At 38.9% G+C, this 20,550-nt stretch overlaps 1 protein-coding gene across 5 annotated transcripts in view; it reads left to right on the plus strand.

The window, feature by feature from the left end:
* The first annotated feature begins 3,101 nt into the window (after positions 1 to 3,101).
* Positions 3,102 to 20,550, plus strand: part of Cfap20dc (CFAP20 domain containing) — a 255,472-nt gene continuing 238,023 nt past the window's right edge. For 2 of the 5 annotated variants that reach the window (XM_036199888.1, XM_036199890.1), the window contains exons 1-4: positions 3,102 to 3,346; positions 5,494 to 5,583; positions 8,919 to 9,012; positions 16,931 to 17,003. In XM_036199888.1, coding sequence (XP_036055781.1) covers positions 3,326 to 3,346; positions 5,494 to 5,583; positions 8,919 to 9,012; positions 16,931 to 17,003 — 278 coding nt within the window. In that variant the 5' untranslated portion in view covers positions 3,102 to 3,325. Of the gene's footprint in view, positions 3,347 to 5,493; positions 5,584 to 8,918; positions 9,013 to 16,930; positions 17,004 to 20,550 lie in introns of those variants that run through there. The other 3 variants (XM_036199889.1, XM_036199891.1, XM_036199893.1) reach the window with 3 other exon arrangements.

Genomic DNA, 20,550 nt, shown 5'->3' on the forward strand with positions numbered 1-20,550 from the left:
GTGTATGCTAAGGGTAGCTCTCATCACATGTCAAGCTGATCTAAGCTTGGCAGTTTTCAGATTTGCCCATTGCCTGAATAAGCCTATACCAAACTTGCAAATGAAAATACAAGTATTAGAGTTTGAAATTTGCTAGGAGCTCAAAGGGTTAGAAGATAATGTTTGGCTTTGTAGCAAATGATATTATACTGTTATAGCATTAAACTGAAGAAATAAGGAATGAAAAACAAAATGACTTGAATAATATTACTCATTGAAATACTGTGATTATCATGTTTGGCTCTGTAACAAATTTTTTTTTCATAAAAACTGAGGTTATTATTCCAAGTAATAGCTCATGGGTATAAGTTCTTGTAACCTGAGGTAACCCCTGAGTTCCATGTGGTTGAAGGAGAGAAATAACTCATTCAGGTTGTCCTATGACATCCATGCATGTGTATGTGTGCACATGTACATGCAAACACAAACAAGTAAATAAACAATTAATTTGATTTTTAACTGAGGTTATTAATTTGCCCTTAAGTAAGTAAGGTTTTATCCATAAAGGCTTGCAGTTAAAGGGAACATGTCAAGCATGGTCATGAACAATAACAAAATACTTGATGTGATTGAAGTGAAAGTAGGAGGGTACATAGGTAGGTTGGAACTGGAAATGAAAGGGAAGGGTTAGATTTTACAGAGCCAACACAGGATCTATAGTCATTAAAAGGTGAGAAGCAGAAAACTGCTGTGGTTGGATTCACTTCTTTCTTTACTTTGTGTACACATATGTGTTTATTATATGTGGTATGAGTTGGTGTGGTATGTGCACATGTGCATGTGGATGTGTGTGAAAGCCAGAGGTTGACATTGAGTATCTTTCTCCATCGCTCTCCATTTTATTTTTTGACAGGTTGCTGTGGATATTGCTCTGTATAAATAAAACACTGCCAGGCAGGAAGTATAGGCAGGACAAGCAGAGAAGAGAATTCTGGGAAAGTGAAAGGCTGAGGCGAGAGACGTTAAGATACCAGTAAGCCCCGAGCCACGTGGCAACTTAGAGATTAATAGAAATGGGTTAATTTAAGATATGAGAACAATTAGCAAGAAGCCTCCCACGGCCATACAGTTTGTAAGCAATATAAGTCTCTGTGTGTTTACTTGGTTGGGTCTGAGTGGCTGTGGGACTGGCAGGTAAGAGAGGTTTGTCCTGACTGGGCCTGGCAGGAAAACTCTGGCTACACAGGATCTGTCACCAAACCTGGAGCTCACCAATTCCAACAGACTGGCTAGCCAATGAGTTTCAGAGATCAGCCTGTCTCCATGCCCCTTTTTGTCCAGATCTGAGACTACAGATGCACTGGCTTCTGCATGGGCACTGGGAATTGAACTCGGGTTTTCTTGCTTGCACAGCAGATACTTGATTGAACCTTCTTACCAACCCTAGAGTTTGCATTTTATAAAGACTCTTTGACAGCACCATAAAGGGTTGTCAGCAGAGTGTTATCATAGCTTAGGGAAGAGAAAATGATGGGTCAGTCAGTAGAGACTGCAATGAAGGAAAGGAGAGTCAACAAGAAGTATTTAGATAAAATGTGCATATAGAGAAATGATAATTAACTATTTCATAAAATTTATCCCCCAATGCAGCTGTTTGCAATGCTTAACATATAGACTCTACAGATAAGTGGTGCTCTCTGATTCAGAGTCAGTCAAAGAGCTGTGGTCAATGCTGACTGAAAAGGGTTTGAATTACAAAAATGGGCTCTGTGGCTGGATTTAGCGTCGTCTGAGAGACAGGCCTAGAGATTAAGAAAGATGCACCCTGAACACATGTGGCACCATCCCAGGGGCTGGGATCCTAGACTAAACAAAAACGAGAAAGTGATCTGAATCAGTATTTATCTCTCTGCCTTCTGATTGTGGATGCAGTGTGACCCACCACCTCATGTTTCTGCCACTATGCCTGCCTTGCCATAGTGGACTATATCCTCTCAAACTGAGAGAGAGAAAAAAATTCCCTTCCTTAAGTTGATATTTTGTCACAGCAATGAAAAAAGCCACTAATGTAGGCTTTGTCTGTCATAACGTGTCTTCTCATTAGAGAAAACGCAAAAATGACACACTGAGGACAGAGCAGGCATTGTGACTACGTAGACAGGACTGTCAAGCTGTTGCTAAGAAATGACAATTCTCAGCCGGGCGGTGGTGGCGCACGCCTGTAATCCCAGCACTTGGGAGGCAGAGGCAGGCGGATATCTGTGAGTTCGAGGCCAGCCTGGGCTACCAAGTGAGTTCCAGGAAAGGCGCAAAGCTTCACAGAGAAACTCTGTCTCAAATAACAACAACAACAACAACAACAACAAAAAAAAAAAAAAAAAAAAAAAAAGAAATGACAATTCTCAAAAGGATTCTCCTCAACCCTTCAGAGGGGAGTGTACCCTGATGACAACCCTAAATTTGTACTTCCAACTTTCTGAGCTACAAGAGGATAAATTTTTCTCATTTGCAAGCTACTTTTGTGATAACTTGTTAGGATATCCACAGCAAACTAAAATACTCTTCCAGGGCTGTGTTCATGGCATTCAGCCCAAGTTCTGATGGTCTTTCCATTTAATGACTGCCTTTCTCACCAGGGTGCAGGCAGGACCTTTTCCTCTCAGCAGGGTATCTGGAGCGCTTAAGACAGCACTTACCTCAGTATATATTTGAGTAAAGAAGCCTTAGCCTTTGAAAGGGTTGCATAAACATCCGCATTTCCTGGGGCCTTCCCAAACTAATGTTTTGTTATTTCTCAAATACCAAGGTATGAGAGTGTATGAACCAAAGACCACGTGACCGAACAGTTACCATTTTACAACACATAGAACCGGTGTGAAGCTAAAGACCTGAGTTACAGCCTGGGCTAACTTTGTGCTTTTATGGCTGATGGATTACAAACGGCCTCGGGTTGGAGAAGCCCCTTGGTTGCCTGGGCAACGCCTCAGCCCAGCTGGAGGTAAAGCACCCTGAATGGCTCGGTGCGCAGGCGCTTGCGGGGAGCCAATGGGAGCGGCTGTACCGCCCCGGAGCGGGCTGCGCGCCTCCCTCCCGCGGGCGCGGTCGTTTGTGTCGCGGCGGCCAGATGGTCACGTGGGTTACGCACATTCACTCCGCGGCCGAGCCGGCACTCTGCGCCGTCCCCTGCCGCCGCGCCCCGAGCGAGCTGGGCCCTTGATGGCGCGGGTCGGCGGCCGGAGGCGCAGCTGACGGCAGGCGCGCGGCACCAAGGAGAGCCCGAGCCGGCCCTTCCCGCCCACCTCCGCCGGCAAACTCTGTGCCCCTAAATCCTGGGCCCTCTGCGGGAATGTTCAAAAATGAGTACCAGGTAACCCAAAAGGGCTTCCTCTCCGGGGTGAGCTGGCTCGCCTTCGGGGTCGTGAAGCCTCCACTCCCGGGGTGAAAAACAATTAGTGGCCAAATCGTCTTGATCATAAGCTGTTCTTGCTCCCATGCTCTCAGTGCTTTTTAGTGCAGAATCGGTGGATCTGATTACAAAGCAGGTCATGACCCCCCATTCCAGACACCCGGAACTGGAATTTGAGCACAGGACCCAGAAATCCTGAGTTTTAACACGCACCCAGGGCTTTCACTGTTGATCTCTGGTATCTTAGAAGCTATTTAGAGGAGTTAATGAATGGATTCTTTTAAACCTATGTTTAAAGTCAGCACTTGGGGTGTGTGCTGTTTTCTTTTTCCTATGACTCTTCCAGCATTGGGGTATATGTGGATCAATTGGGGAATACTAACAAAAACAAAAAACAAACTAAACTAAACTAACTAAACTAAACAAACAAAAAACCGCCAGACTTCCTGACCCTCCTCCTAGATCTGGTGAATAAAAAAATGTAGCTGGGTTTAGCCCTTCTACGTTTTAAAACAACTCCCAAGCAAGTCTGATCCAAGGATTACATTTGGAACCCACTGTTTTCTCAGTGTTCCTCAGACACCTTGCTCCATGGATGGCATCCTTTCCTCAGCTCACTGAATGGCTTTCTGCCCCTGCTTTCCAGGCTTCATCTTGAAATTGCCAGTCTATATGACATCTTTATCTTGCTATTAGGAATATTGTCAGGGTGCTTAGTACCCCCACCCTCACCCCCAGAGTCCACCTCTGTGGCTTCATCCTTTTGGCCAAACACTACTTGTCCTTAAAACACTGGTGCTTCTCTTTTGTCCTGTTTTAGAAATTCATTCTATGGGTTTAGAATAAACAGGATAATCTCATTGAATGTAGATAAAGTATGATATTATGAAATAACACATGCCCACTGTGGGCAATTTGGAAAACACAGGAAAAGAGGTGGGGAGAAAAGATTTGCTGTTTCATTAAGATTCTGGGGATTTCTTTTTAAAACCCACCTGCCTCAAACTTAAAATTCATAGCAAAATGACCTACCCTTAGAAGCAGTAGCATGTACAATTTTGCACATAATAAGAAAAAAGAAATTTTCTGCAAAATATATGCTTTAGGAAAAATCCTGGTGATTTTTTTTTATAAAAACTAAACAGGTTTTTATAAAAATCGAACAAGTTTTCTCATGTGCTGATTGTAATTCAAATCATATTTAGTTTTCATCTCAGCTTCTCAAATTTTGCAATAAATTCTTCCTTGGAGATAATCATTTATTTCCCCCATTTTTATTAGCAGAATATATGGGCACTTAGTAATAGCTTCAACATTCACATTAGTGTGACTCTGTAGCCTTGAGTTTATATAGTACGTAACAAGCAATCTATAGAAAATATCCTTTTTGTTCTTCCTGTATGTCTCTGAATGTATTTGTTTAAAAGATATTCTAAGACATGTCCAGTAAGAACCCCCTTCCACATACACCCCAATGCTTCCCGGGTCTTTTTATGAATGAGTCTAAGCTACTTGTCCCCTTTATTGAATAATCTTCAAAACCACTATTAATCCCTTGCTGCATGCAAGGTATTGTCCTTGATGATTTATGTTTGCTAGCCTGTATGATCCAACAATTCATTTGATAGATGGGGAAAAAAAAAAAACCAAAAAACAAGACATTAAGTAACTCCATATTCAGAAAATTAAAAAAGGAAGTTTTGTAGCCCCAGTCAGTATGACTACTAACTTTATTTTCACACATAATGGTAAGATTTATTGGTTTAGTTTACAAATTGAGTTTAAGTCCTTTAGTCTGGTCTTTTTAGAATGTTTTGCAGACCTGACCTGTACATGTCAAGTCAATGAGCCCCATCTGTAATATTTCTATGGCACAGTTGATGTTTATCATGTTTTAAAGTGAGTTCCTTAGTAGCCTAAGGTGACCCAAATCAAATGGTTGTGGCTTATATGCGGCCAAAGTATAAAATAGGCATAATAACAAGGATAATGTTTTTCCCAAATCAGTTTAACTGACAGATGGCTGCAACACTGGTTTTAAACTCTGGTAGATAGGATTTCTACCATAGCATTGTATTTCACTCTGAATTTCTTGTTTTATTTTCTAGGGAGGTGCATTTGTTGAAATCTTTAGTGCTCAGGGGAAAAATCCTGGAGCAAAATGGAAGATCTTTGGCAGTCCATCTGTGATTTGGAAAGTAAGTGTTAGAAGTTAAGTGTCAAACCCTAGGAAGGACTGTGAGGGAAGGTCATAGAAAAGGGGGCTCGATCCGACTTTAGAACTGAAATTCTTTCACCTGCAAAAGCTTTGTGTTGTTGGCTGCAGCCCCCCCACCCCCCCAGCCCTCAGCCCCATTCCCAAGATGCCACTTCTTAGCTGGTTAAGACTGCCACATGGTGTATAACTGCTGAGTGTACTCTGAGTCCTGCTTTATCATTTTAAGTGACTTTGATGTTAGTGAAGAACGTCTCTCTAAGGACTGGGCCTCTGGGTTTCTTGATTTCATCATCTTTAATGGCATCTTCTCATTCTGCTGCAGCCGTATTATCACTGTCATACCCTTGACCTCATCACTACCAACAGGAGGACCTCTTAAATTAAAAATGAGAGACAGACACGTCTTTCGCTGACCTCAGTCTTGGATTCATAAGCCACTGTGTTCTTCAGTCAGATTGTTCTTCAGGTCACATACTTTTCTGTTCCCCCCTTGTGTTTAGTTTTATTTTCTCTGAATTCTCATGTCTCTCCAGTGCAAAAACTAAAGTGTCATTTCACCCACTTGCCAGTAAGGACCTCAAATGCTGTGGCTCTTTAGCCTATCATGATGCTTGCCTAGCCAGCTTGTGTGGGATCCCTAGTCTTTCCTTTGCCTGTACCTGTGGCAAGAATCTTAAAAAGTCTTATTAATAAAATCAAACCTGAGGCCAGTTATTGGGGTGATTGCTGTAAGATCAGAGATACAGAACAAGCCACAGCTATCTCACTTTGCTAATTCCTCAGGTGATCCTTTTTCCTCAGGCTGGAAGCTTCTGAGTCCTCCTCCACATGAATCTCAGCTGAACTGTGTTACTCCAAAGCCTGAATGCTTAACCAACCAGATGCTTAACTAACTACATGCTTTACTCTAATTGCTCTGGTTTCTGGTCTTCATGCCTTATATATCTTTCTCTTTCTGCTGTCACTGCCTGGGATTAAAGGTTGGGTTTCTGGGATTAAAGGTGTGGGTCACCATGCTTAGCTGTTTCTAAAGTGGCCTTGAACTCAGAGATTGGGCTAGCTCTGCCTCCCAAGTGCTGGGCTTAAAGGCATGTACCACCACCACCCAACTTCTGCTATGGCTTACTCTTCCCATTTTCTAGCCACCATTTTTGGCTTTGTTCTGGGCTGTCTAGACCCCAGATATGTTTATTTCGGGGAACACACAATATTTCAGGGAACACAATACCCACCACAATACTCTCAATACTTTTGGAGAAAATACCTACAGTTGTCAGGTTGATAACACTATAAATCCACCTCAATAGTCCAGAAAATTATCCTGTTATATTCTTGTCAGTATCCAAAATGATCTTTTCTTGTCATCTTTGGTTTCCAACCATCAAACTGCCTACTCTAAGCCCCACATCCAGGTCATGCCTTCCTCACTCATCAGGAGCAGACACCCCCACTTCCCAGGGAAAACAGGAGCCATTAGGCGGAAGCCAATTCCACTTGCTGCCAGCATACCTGAAAATCTGTCTCCATCTCCATCGATATCTTTTTCTCTCTTGTAGAAACAAGAGCTGAATGCCTTCAGGAGAATAAGAATACCTACAGATGAAACTTACAACTACTATTGAGTGCCTAATGTTTGTTAAGCATAACATTAGGCATATTACATAATGCTATATAATATGAATAGCTTTGTGAGATAGATAGCTACGTGCCCCTCTGATAGGTAAGAACATTAAGTCATGGAAAAGACAAGGATCAAAACTGAACAGTATGAATGACAGAGAAATGGTACTCAGAGAATATGTGCCAGGGAGAGGCTTCCCCAATTAAGTGGCATTGAGTTCTGTTATAGTTTGAATGTAAAATGTTCCCCCACAGACTCAGATGTTTGAGTACTTGCTCCCAAACTGGTGGTGCTATCTTGAGAGGGTGTAGAAACTTTGGGAGGTGGGGCCAAGTTGTAGGAAGTGAATCAGTGGGCCTGGGCATCTGAAGGTTGTGGTTGACCCCAGGTTCCGTTCCTTATGCTCCTTCCTATCTGCCATGAAGAAGCTCTTCCACCAATGCTGCCACCACTGGGATATTTTGCCAGGCTCATGGGGCCAAGGAACTGTGGATTGAAATATTTGAAACACTGACCTTAAAATAAATATTGTTTTACTTTCAGTTCTTTATGTTGACTCCTCACAGCTTCACAAAGTAACTAACACAAGTGCCAAGAGTCAGCCACGCATAAAGAGAGGCTGCTGCATAGAAGAGCATTCCACAAAGGGAGTAGTATGAACAAAATCCCTGTATCAGGAGGAAGTTTGGAATTTTCAAAAAAATGAAAAAGCTCTTGGTGTTCAGATGAACACCAGCCTATCTAAGTGCTTTGTGACTTGCTGCAGGGTTGGACAGGCCCAACATGTGCTTAAATAAAATAAATAATATACTTAGTATGTTCATTGTAAATACATAGGGGATGTGATTACAATGGACATTACATGGATTTATTAATTACAGAAGTCTTATTTATTAAAAAGAGATTTATTTTTATGTTTATGTTTGTGTCTGTGTGAGTATATGCCACATGTGGGGGTGCCCATGGAGGTAAGAGGACAACATCTGATGCTCTGGGGTGGAGACATAGATTGTTGTAAGCTGTCCAGTGTAGGTGCTAGGCACTGAACTTGAATCTTTTAGAAGAGCAACAAGTGCTCTTAACTGCTTAGCCGTTTTTCCAGCCCCTTAGCTTAAACTTTCTAGATAACCATAATTGTTTCATTTAATTCACATTGATTTTAAAAATATGTGGAATTTTCAAAGTCACAGAAGATATGAAATAATACATAATTAATTCCATTTGAGCCATGGCCTGAAAGCAAAAACCTTCTAGTATGAATTCAGCAGGAGTTAGATACTTTCTTCTGCTACTCAGGGAGTGGTGCTGAGCTGTGCACGTGGATGGGATTGCATACAGGCAACAAGAAGCGACTATGCCCAGAACCAGTTTGTTACTTTGGAATCCCTGAAGTTGGAAAACTTTTTTTTTTTCAATTGGAAGAAAGATATGCTCATATAATAAGAACTTAGCTATGTGGTTAATGTGGTTTTGTGTTCCATTCCCAAGAAGTTTCAAGATAAAAGCATCATCAGGATTTGAGTCTATTTTTTAGTCTTTTGAAAAGAAAAAAAAATAAGAAAGAATGAAAGAAAGAAAGAAAGGAAGGAAGGAAGGAAGGAAGGAAGGAAGAAAGAAAAAGACTTATTTTTATTTTAAGAAGCCAAATAGGAAAGATATGCTTCAATTACTGCTGTTTTTATTTTGTCCCATAGGAGTTTGATAAAGAAGTTAAAAGTTTTGTATTTATCCTGGAAGGCAGCAGCCAGACCAACAGAATTCAGTTACCAAAGGAGAATAAGCAAATGCGTGAGTAAGACTTCTCCTACTGAGATTCAGTGTTTGAGAGAATTATGTTGTGTCTTAGACGCAGGCATGTGAGTAGGACTTGTGTGAGATCTGCTGGTGTGAAGTCATCTGATATTTTGTGTAGAAATCAACTGTATGTCATGCACTTTAGGAAAATAGCCTCCCTCACTATCTTCTTTAAGTTTCAAGCTATTTTAAGTCCTGGAAGATTATTTTAGTAGCCACTTATTATAATAGCATTTGTTGAGCACTAACTCTGTATGACGGATTTTTCACAGTGTTTCTTTATAGATGAGCAAAGAAACATTGTGTTCTTATTAGAAAATCAGGTGGTTAAGGCAAAGTTTCAACAGGAACTCAAGAATTTATAAGTTAGAAGAACATTTTTTAAAGAACAAAAATTAATAAAAAAAACATTGCACAAGATATTATTAGTAGCAATAAGTGATAAACCTTTAGGACCATTGATATCTAAGAAGTATAGATATGTTATTTAACAGATACCTGCAGACTTAATTACAGTATGAAAATTAGCAGCAGCATTTCAAAGCTGACAGAACCTTACAAGGTGGCTTAAAGATGTGGTTCAGAGGAGCAGTTGTTGGCCAAGGTGAGGTTGGACTTTAAGGCTCTGTCATCAGATTAAGCTTTCAATAAAGTGATTAATTTGAGTAATGTATAAATATAATCAAACTTTTCCACTGACTATGTCTTATGGTTAAATATAGAGTTGTGATATTTTGTAGAAATAAATAGGCAGTTCTTTTTTGTGTTTGTCATTTACTTTGTCTTCATTCATTAAGAATATTCAGTAGAGGGTTGCAGATGAAACCAAGTGATAGAGCATTACCTAGCAGGCTCACAGGCCTGGGTTCAATTCCTAGCAACATAAATAAAACATATTTTAAAAAAATATGTATTAAGTGCCTTCTATGTACCAGACTGTGGAAAGACCTGTTGTTGGTACCTGATTTCTAATTTTAATTTCCTTTGTAAACTGTACAGCTCCTAGGCCTTATGTACCATTTTAAGCACTATGTGACATTTTAAATTTCTAAGATGTAAATCAAGCCATGCAAATTAGGGATGGAAGATGATTTAATTTAAAGTGTTTTGCCACTGTTTCTTTATAAACTAGAAAATCAACCTTGAAAGAGAATAGATAATTATTGTTAAAATTTTTAAATTAATTTGCTGCCACAAGGAAATATGGCTTCCTTATAGTTCCTAATTGGGTATGTGATTGATAGCAGGATGTTTTGTTGTTGTTTTTCATTTTTGTATATATTTGTATTTGTAAGTAAAGTGAACTAAAATAAGTCAGGGAAGCATATCTGAAATTGTAGTTTTTTCACATGAGAGATGCAGTTCATCTGTTTTAGGATATTGACTTTATGAAACAGATATGTTCCAGGAACTTGACTGTTAGAAGCTGGTTAGTCTTTTTTCCCCTTATTATTTGGCTTGTACAATCTAAATGCCTGCCTTTTAGTGTCCTCGGCATCTGTGCCCATGGTTATGGTATTGATGAAATCCGTCGGTCCTAGCAGCCTTCTCATTTGGCTCCAAGAAAGATTCCTCCTTTTCCAAAGTGACTAAATACAGACTCCCAGTCCCCCTTTCTACTCTTATTCAGGTTTTTGGGTTTTTTTCTTCCTTTCCTCAGAAATTGGGTTTAATGTGTTATAATTACCTCTTTAAATGTGACAATGATGAATTTTAATTAGAAGAAACAGAAGAATCTTCTAATATGTTTTTTATATGCATGCCCTACAATTAAAAATTAAATTCATCTGTGCAACAGTATAACAAATGAAATAGTTTGTGGGGTCTCCCTGCCACTAATGCCTTCACCTGAGCTTTTTGGATGTTTTGATGACAAAGTTGGTTGTTACTTTTACTTGTATAAAATGACCATCTGTGTGAGGTTGCTATGGTTAAACTGAAATTAAAAGCATGCCTTGAATAGAGAAGTGGCTTTCAGTTAACACTTAAATTAAGTTTAATTATCATTACATATTTCTATTTTTAGAGTTAATATATACTTTATGCAAATTTGACATTACATAGTTCATTTGTATTTCTGACTATATTAGATAATTATGAAGAAATTTTCATAATTAAATTATGTGTGTTTGACTGCTCCTAAATGGTAATCTTTCTGTATTAAATTGTACTTGATGAGTCCTAAGTAAATACATCAGTTGTGTTTTTAATTTGTTATTTCATTTGTTTATTATTGTGTGAGTGTCTTTATGTCCCATGGTGTACATGAGGGTTAGAAGACAGCTTGTGGAAGTCACTTCGCTCTCGTCATGTGGATTCTGGGATGAACTCATGTCAGCTTGGCAAGCAAATGCACTTACCTGCTGAGGCATCCCCCTTGCCCTGTGTATTCTGTTGTTGTTTCTTTATAACCTAATATAAGAAATCAACCTTGAAAGGGAATAATTATTGTTAAAAAATTTTAATTAATTTGCTGCCATAAATGAACTTCCTCATAACTAACAAGCCAGATCAAGCCCAATTGATAAAGCAAAAGAACAGGTATATTTGAGCAAATCAACTCCCAGTGGAGCCCCCCCAGCCCCAGAGATTAGGGCCAGAGAAGTCACGTGGCCAAAGTAAAGCAGGGAGCATATATACCCTGTAGGCAAGGGATGATGATGTGTCACCCACAAGCTGGGTTTGTGCCCAAGTATGGTCAAAAACTGATCGCTTTAGACAGGGACTTGGGCTACTGACAACTTTAGAGAAGGAGCTATCATAGCTACCAAGAATGTGGAACTGGGCTTTTTGATGCCTTTTCTTTGTTGGAGATTTTTGGGGGTGGGGGGTGGGGGTAGGGTGGAGAGAGGAATGGGACTTTTTGGATCAAGCAGGAATGAGCTGGAGGTTCCAGTTGAAAAATAACTCCCTCATAGTTCCTACTTGGATATGTGTCACATGGTGCTTGAAATGGTATATAAAGCCTAGAATCTGTACAGTTTACAAAGGAAATTAAAACTAGAAATCAGATACCAACAGTAGGTTTTTCCAGTCTGGTGCATGGAAGGTACTCGATACATGTTCTTTTTAATATGTTTTATTTATGTAGCTAGGAATTGAACCCAGGCCTGTGAGCCTGCTAGGTAAATAATACCTATCAAATGATGGAGCATGTGACACATGAGTATCATGTTGTATACTTCTCTAGGGTGTTAGTCAGCTTTGTAACCCCTAACTCAGTGATGACATGCAGTTGATGTTCAGATAAGTTTGTTAAATTTGTTACAATAAGGAACTTTGACAATTCTGTTTCTAATTTCTAATTGTAATTATCTGCCCTTGGTAATGACACTTTAGTGTATCATTCACCAGTACAATAAATCTCTGCCACCCTTCAGCTTGGTTGATGTTGTATGGAGTTGCCTGTGTGAGAAGCCTCACTGTCATACATAAATATGCAGTAGGGACTTTCTATTCAAGAGTCACATTCAAAGTCATTGATTTCCTTGCTGAATCATCTGAATCAAATAGTGTGTGTCCGGCCATCTGTATCCCTGAAGCCTGAGTTCAGCTGTTCTAAAAGATGAAGATGGCTTCTTGTGGTTCCCCTAGGTCTCCTCACTGCTACTTTGCTATTGTTTTTAAATTGTGTCTTGCTTGTTTAAAACCCTTAAGTGTCTTTGATCTCACCATTTTATTAAAGTGCTCTTATAAAAGTGTAGTCTTCTGTATTCCTGAACCAATGAGGGTTCTCAGCTCTCATCTTCACCCTTGGGAGCATCTGAGACAGCCAACACCCCCTTGATACACTTCTTTCACTTACCTCCTAGGATTCTTCATCCTACTGTACACTAGGTTGTTAGTTTCTTTTTCCTCTTCCTCTTTGGTTTCCACCTGAGTGCTACAGTGACTCTGGTCTTTATGTTTAGCCCTGTGGCTACATGTTCTCCCTGGTTACCAGCTTCAGGATCATGGATTTTGAATGCCATTTCTTTCTCACTTCAGTCTTGCACTCAGGTATTTACTAGTCTTTTTTCCTGGACCACCTAAGGGTGGTGTACACGAAACCCAGTTCCGGGCCAAGGCTGCTTGTGATTCTTCCCTCGGCCTTTGATGCTAGCAAACAGCATTCTCTCTTCAACTGACAAGACCAAACTTCTTCATTAAATCAGCTTCTCTCTTTCTTTATTCTCTGAATCTATTAAGAAGATATTGGTAGTACTGGGAAAAAGATTGAAAGTTTGCCCACTTCCTACCCTTTAGAATTGCTCACACCACTCTCTTAGGCCTGGATTATTACAGTTACTTTCTATTGGATCTTCCTGTAGTCTGATGTCAAATTAGCAGCCAGAGTAGAACTCCTCAATTCTAAGTGACATGTAAAACATGTTACCTTCTCCTGGAAAGGTCCCATTCCATAAAGTGAAAATAATTTCTCTATGGGAATATAGCTGTCTGATTCCCTCTTAAGTCTCTAGCTTTCTCTCTCATTGCTCTTCCTCTGGCCTTCATTACACCTATTCGAGGCCCTTGCTGTTTTGAAACCCAGCATGCTCTTCTCTCTTCCAACCTTTACTAAGATGCCACCTTTGAATGAGGCCCACCTGACATGTCTGTAAGTTACACCTGTGCTTCATATTGTTCCCATTTTTCAGTCCTTTGGCCCTGCTCCTGCCCTGCTCTCAAACTATGAAAAGCACTGAACATGTATGTGTGTGTTATTAATTGTTTTACTGTTTTTCCAACCATTTTCAGAAAGCAAATTCCACTGATAGAAACTGTTTATTTTGTCTTATTAAAACAAATGCATGACTGAGCGACTTCCCACTGATTTTAGGTTGGCTCATATCTTTCACTTGGCCTTCAAGGCTCCATATGACTGGGTTTACAATCTGTTCTTTTCACTCTGCAGTGTCTTACAACAGCCAACTGAGCATTTTAAGGTTAATTTCAGCTGTTCTGTCCTTATGGACATTCCACATCATCATAAGATGGAGGAATCCACCTATAGTCTGTTCCTCTCTCCTACACCTCTACCCCCCTTCCAGTCAACCTTTGCTTATTCCCCCAAGCTCAGTTTCTGCATTATTTCTTCAGGACTGCTTTTACTGACCATCCCCTTCCCTTCAAGCAACTATAGTTAAATGCCATCCTAGAACTTTGACCTTCTCTTTTGTAAAACCATTCCAAGAGAGCATAGATTATGATGGTCTTATTTACTAAAAAAAAAAAAAAAAAAAAAAAAAATTCATCAAGACTTGTGTACATCAATAATCTTTGTTAAATGATAAGGCTAATTCTTATGAATGATTCTTTGAGGTACAGATGGAAATTATTAGCCCAGTTTTGAAGAGGAAATTAAGGCTAAGGCTGTGTGTGAAGTCATGGAGTAAGTTCATCCTGAGCTTTCTGGGCAGTGAGGGAGATTGTCTGTGGCTTCATTCTACTTCTTGGATGACACAATCCTTGTAAAATGTATGTGAGGTATGCAATTTATCATTTGCTCTAATGAAACAACTTTAAAACCGCTGCTTAAAATTAATGGTATTCTATAAGTTGAGTATGTTTTTTAAATATTTAAAGAAAAAGAAATGAAGGCTTTACCAATTAACAAGGAACTTCTATATATTTATGTACTTGATCGCCATTTTTTAAACTAATGAGGCCCATATTCAGTATTACTTAGAGTGATTTTAAATACAATGCAGACATGAAGAGCCAGTTTAAATTTCCTAGGCCAGGGAACCATATATGGCAATAGAGTTTATTTAGCATTACTGCCATACAGAACCAGCTTGTCAGATGTTGTTAAAGCACTCTTTGTCAGATCATCAATCACCCTTTGTTGTCATCACATGTGAAAGCCTTTTGGAAAGTACAGCCTCAATGTGTGAGAATGTGGAGTGATAGAATTCTTTTTGTTTTTGTTTTGTTTTGTTTTTGAGGATAGAGATATTTCATTTCTAAAAAAAAAAAAAAATGGTCTTTTACATGCATCTCTTTGTGCTTGAAGGAAATAATATTGATTCAGTGAGATTTGTGGTACCCTTTAAAGGGCTGGTTTCACTTGATCTGGTGTTCTCCAAGCTCTATTTACAGCTGAGGCCTCTGTGGAAATCTACTCTCCCTACAGGACCAGTCAGTGCAAGAGACCATAGAGGCTGACTGACAGTGGCTTATTTGAGGTGGCTTCATTTTGCTATTTCACTTTGCTTTTGTGGGTCAAAACTCTGGTTGCCACATTGAATCTCTTTATAAATGTAGTAGAACATATTCCTAGAGAATTTCCTAGGGTAGAGCCTTTAATCTTCCATTTCTGTTTTGTTTAACTTAGGATTCTCTCTGAACACATTTATAAGCTTGATAATTTAAAAGAAGTTATCCTTGTATATTTGATGAAAACATTCATAAACATTAATTTACATATTTGGCCAATTATGTTTGTTTATAGAAAAGTTTGGTATAAAACATAGAAATGGCTTATATTTCTCAGGAATGTTGTAAAACAGCTTACTATAGGAACTACAAACCAGAAAGTCTGTATAAAATGATCAAAAGTTATTGTGGGATTAAAATATTTATTACTAGAATAAATAAAACATATCATTACCTTGAATCAGTTGCTTTCCTTGGATTCCTATGTCTGTATATAGGGGTGTGTGTGTGTGTGTATGTGTGTGTGTGTGTGTGTGTGTGTGTGTGTGTGTGTGTGTGTGTGTGTGTTCTGGGAATTGATCCCAGCACTACACACTAGGCAAGCATTTCAGCCATAGCTTAGGTGGGCTCTGAACTTGGGGATGAACCTTGAACTCCAGATTTTCCTGCCTCTACTTCCTAAGTGCTGTATTGAAGGGAACCACCATCAGACCTGGCTAAGCCAGGTCTTTTTTTCTATTTGTTTGTACTTCTGAATTTATAGGAGAAGGTTGTAGACAAAGTTATGACATCTTTATTTCATACACAATGGAGAAAAATGTTCCTAACTTGTATATTTTTGGAGGTGTGATCCTTGTGAGTTTTTGTTGCTGTTTTCTATTTCATTAAGGGTTGAACCCAGAATCTTCTATGTGCCTAGCCTGCCAAGTTCTTCTACAATCCACCCATACCAATACCCTAGAAAGGGTGACACTAACACATCTTCTGTCAAAAGCATCATAAATTAAGAGATCAATCAAAAGTTCAAAACCTTAGAGGGAATGATTTAAGTGACTGGATGTAGAGAAACAGTATAAAAACCATCTAACTTTGTTTAAGATGTTCTAGACTATAGCTATCAAAAGTGCCATGTGTCTTGGTTTTTCTCAGTTTTTTTTTTTTAATCAATACGAAATTACTGATAGGGAATAAAAGCTATAATTTCTTAGTGAGAATTAATTAAGAACATGGTAACAAATTTATGAGTGAAACTATGTTCCTCCATCCAGCTAAGTGTGGAAATTGTTAAGACACGTGACCAAGCTCTGCTTCATTAAGCTTTCAGTTGTAGTTGTCATAATTAGAATTGCTTTTCTTGAGCTGCTCTTCTTTATTGAGTTGTTTAGGAAGACTATAAAACCTGTCAGAGAATAAAAATAATTGCCACATGTTTTTTTATGACCACCCTGATGGGAATCCATAGTTCAATTTTATACGTGTATGTGGAGTGCAGTTCCATGCTCACATTCTCTGATGGCATTATGAGTGAATAAAAATACTTTTTTTTTATTTTCATAAAAACCTCACCAGTGCCACAGATGGAACCTTACAGTGCAGCATGAGTTGAAGTTTGCTTCAGCTGTCATCAGTGTCTCCACCTTTGGGCAGTGCTACTGTACGCCTTTCTGCTCCTGAAGTGCTGGACTCCACAGCTTGCTAGAGCACTGACGGTTTGTTGTGTGCACGTGTAAGGGGCCTGAACATTTCATTTTATGTTTTTTCTCTCTTCTTCTAGTTGGACTGATCCAGAGGTTTCTTGTACTTCAGATTTACATACCCCTGGGACAGGACTTCTCCACTGAATTACTGTAAGATATATAGAACTTCTTCTGAATGTTTTATGTGCATTAGACATTTGATCAATTGAAACAGTGCTAAGAGTCATTAATCACAAGTGACAGGGTTTTTTTTTTTTTGCATTAAACAGTAGTGACTTATCAGATTGACATGAAGTAATTAAAATAATTTAGTTGTATTTCTTGGATAATGCTGCACTCTGAAATTTCTTGGGAGAAAAAAAGCAGGTTTTATCTGTTTCAGAAGATGCTGTGGGTTATGATTTTATATTTTTCCTGTTTCTTTGCAGAAATACGGGTGGCTTAACATTGATTGAAAGATATCTTAACACTATTTACTGTAGTTTTGATATATTGGTTCCTTTTGTGTATGTAAACATAAGTTGGAGTATATTTATTTTTAGTGGCCTTACAAGATTGCTTAGCAAAAGTTAAAATAAATTACTTTTACTCAGTTGAGCTATGTGTTGTGTGAAATACTAGTAATAAAAATAACATTTAATTTGTAGTTTCATACAAAATTGAGTATTTTCTAAGATTTTGTTGCTTAATTTCTGTATTGTTTGGTTTTTAATTAAAAGCTATACATGGTTCAGGCTTAGGCATTTGTCTTCAATCCTGGATAAAAGTGAGTTGCTAATAAAGACAATTTTGTTCTAGCTTTATCAGTGTGCAGCATAAACTAAAGGAGAGAATGTTCTTAGTAAATGAGTTATTAATTCTCTCTGTTTACATAAGCTAGGAAAATAGTGATTGTTAGGTTGTCTGAATTTTAGCTTTAAGGTACAGCCTTTTTTTTTTTTAGATAAAACATAGATGGAACACCATACACTTTTGTTTTATTCAACCTTAAGCCCCCATGAACTTGTAAGATCTTTATCAGCTTCCATAGCCACTACCAATCTTAAAATAGTTCTTAGAGAGGGAAGACCAAAGCATCATTTGATGCTCTTATGTACCACTTCCTGTTCTCTGCAGAAAAAAACATTTTCAAGACTCCAAAGGCATTCTGAAGGCATAGAAAGTACCACTGAAAGCTTTATTTTCAGCATAGGAGAATGTGATTTCTGAATTGAAAGAAGGCAAATTATGTTTTCAACTTTAAAGCTCTTTACATAAAAATCCAGTTTTGCTCCCCCTTTTACCCAGATCTCACTATGACCCATACTTTGAGCTTCTTCAAAGCAGTGGTAAAAGTGTTCCTAGTTGGCCTTTGGATTAGAGGCCTGATGGTCCTTAGAATGTGATTCTTTGCCAAATGACACCTCTTTTTGTCTTGCAAAATTAAGATTGTGCCCAAATGCTTGAGCATATCACTCTAGCCTAGACAGTAGACTGTCTTAATTAATTTAATGGCAATTAAAGCATTAGTTATTGAGAAACCAACTGGTATCCTTAACCTGCTCCTAGCAGGAGAAAAGCTGATACCTCAATAAACCCAACTATTCTTTGCTACTACATTGCTAGTGCCTTTGGCCTGTTTAAGTATGGGAAACATTTTTGGCATTAATGATTAGATTGTAAATGTGGTTCACTATAATCATTGATTTCTATGTTCTTGTGTCCACATGGAAGATGAGTTGATTTTTATAAATGATTTTGGTTTTATAATGCTAGGAAAATAAATTCTTCTGGACCAAAAGGTTAAATTATTAAATGACATGGATGTGACTCTCTCTGTCAGTTTATCATATATGAACTGAATTTGTTACTGATAGTCAGTTGTTTCATGCAGAAATGACAGAGATCATGTTTTCAGCAAAAAGATGGAATGATAGGTATAGATTTTCATTCTGACACATTTTCCTCCTACTTTAAAGGAAAGGACTTTCTTTCAGTACCCTTTTTGTTGTACTGTTCCTAGCAGCATAGCCCTAGGCTATTTAAAATAATATATTTCTCTAACAAGCTTGCAAAGTCACCTAGCAGAACCATATCTGGCTTCTCAATTTCTCCATTGTTAGATCAGAGAAAGGCATTTTGTTTCTCAAAGATTTTTGCTATACATCAAGAGATTTTCATGAGTAAGGCTAGTTTAGGAGTTTAGCAGTCATTTCTTCAGCCTCTTTTTATGTCGTTTATGCTCTCTGAATGAGTTAGTGTTCCCAAGAAGAGGTTTTATATGTGGATTAGGGATGCTTTAGAACCAGTAGCTGCTCATATTGAGGACCAGGCAGTATGCTACCCCTTGGGGATTTGAAATACCTTGAATCTGTGACTGCTATTTTTCCCACTTCCAAAACACCATCATTGTTGTCCTGGTTGTTCCAGATTTTTCTCTGGATTCCCAAGCTTCCTCCTTGTCTTAGTTGTGGTTCCTATTGCTGTGAGAGACACGATGACCACAGCAACTCTTATAAAGGAAAACATTTAATTTGGTCTAGCTTACAGTTTCAAAAATTTAGCCCATTATCTTCATGGCAGCATGCAAGCAAATATGGTTCTGGAAAGGAACTGAGAGTTCTACATCTTGATCCACAGGCAACAGCAAGTAAACTGAGTGCCACATTGTGTGTAGTTTGAGTATAGGAAAACTCAAAGCCCACCTCCAAAGTGACACACTTCCTTCAACAAGGCCAAACCCCTTAATAGTGCCACTAGCTATGGGGACCATTTTCTTTCAAACAACCACATTCCACTCCCTGGTTCCTATAGGCTTGTAGCTGTGTCATAGCAAAAAAATGCTTTCAGTCCAACTTCAAGAGTTTTCCATAGTCTGTAACAGTTTTAAACTTACTTAAAGGTCTAAAATTTGAAGTCTCTTCTGTGATTCATGCAATCTCTTAACTGTAATCCCCTGTAAAATCAAAATCAGGAAGCAGATCACATACTTCAACATATAATGGCACAGGATATATACATTACCATTCCAAAATATAGGGAAGGGAGCATAGCAAGGAAATACTGGACAAAAGCAAGACCAAAAACCAGCTAGGCAAACTCCAAACCCTGCTTCTCCCTGTCTGATGTCAAAGTGCTCTTCAGCTCTCCAACTCCTTTCAGCTTTGTTGACTACAGCACACTTCTTTCTCTTGGGCTATTTCCACTCCCTGTTAGCAGCTCTCCTTGGAAGGAATCTCATGACTATAGCATCTCCAACATCTTGAGTCTCCAAGATAATCCAGGCTTCACCTTCACAGCTTCACACAATGGCCTCTCCAGGCCTCCATTCAAGGACACCCCTGACACATGCCTGGCCTCAGTGGTTTTCCTTAGTTACTTCTTGACTCAAAAGCCAGAAGAACTCAGCTGAAGCTGCCAAGTTCTGCTCCTTACTGTACCTGGAACCCCCCCTCATTCAATTACATCTCTACCAGCTTTCTGTTTTTGATGGTTTCCTGCATTGCCTAAGCTTGGCTGTCCTGAATATTGATCGGCAGACCAGGCTTGCCTCACACTCAGAGATACACCTGCCTCTGCCTTCCCAGTGCTAGAATTAAAGGCATGCACCACCACACTTGGCTTTAAGCTTTTCTTTAATTGTTTTCACAAGTTGGAAATGTAGTTGGGTGGGATTTTGCTTGAGGTCATCATTCCCTTATCCCATTTCCTAATCTGT

This window comes from Onychomys torridus, chromosome 9 (assembly GCF_903995425.1).
Source record: "Onychomys torridus chromosome 9, mOncTor1.1, whole genome shotgun sequence".
Lineage (NCBI taxonomy): Eukaryota > Metazoa > Chordata > Mammalia > Rodentia > Cricetidae > Onychomys > Onychomys torridus.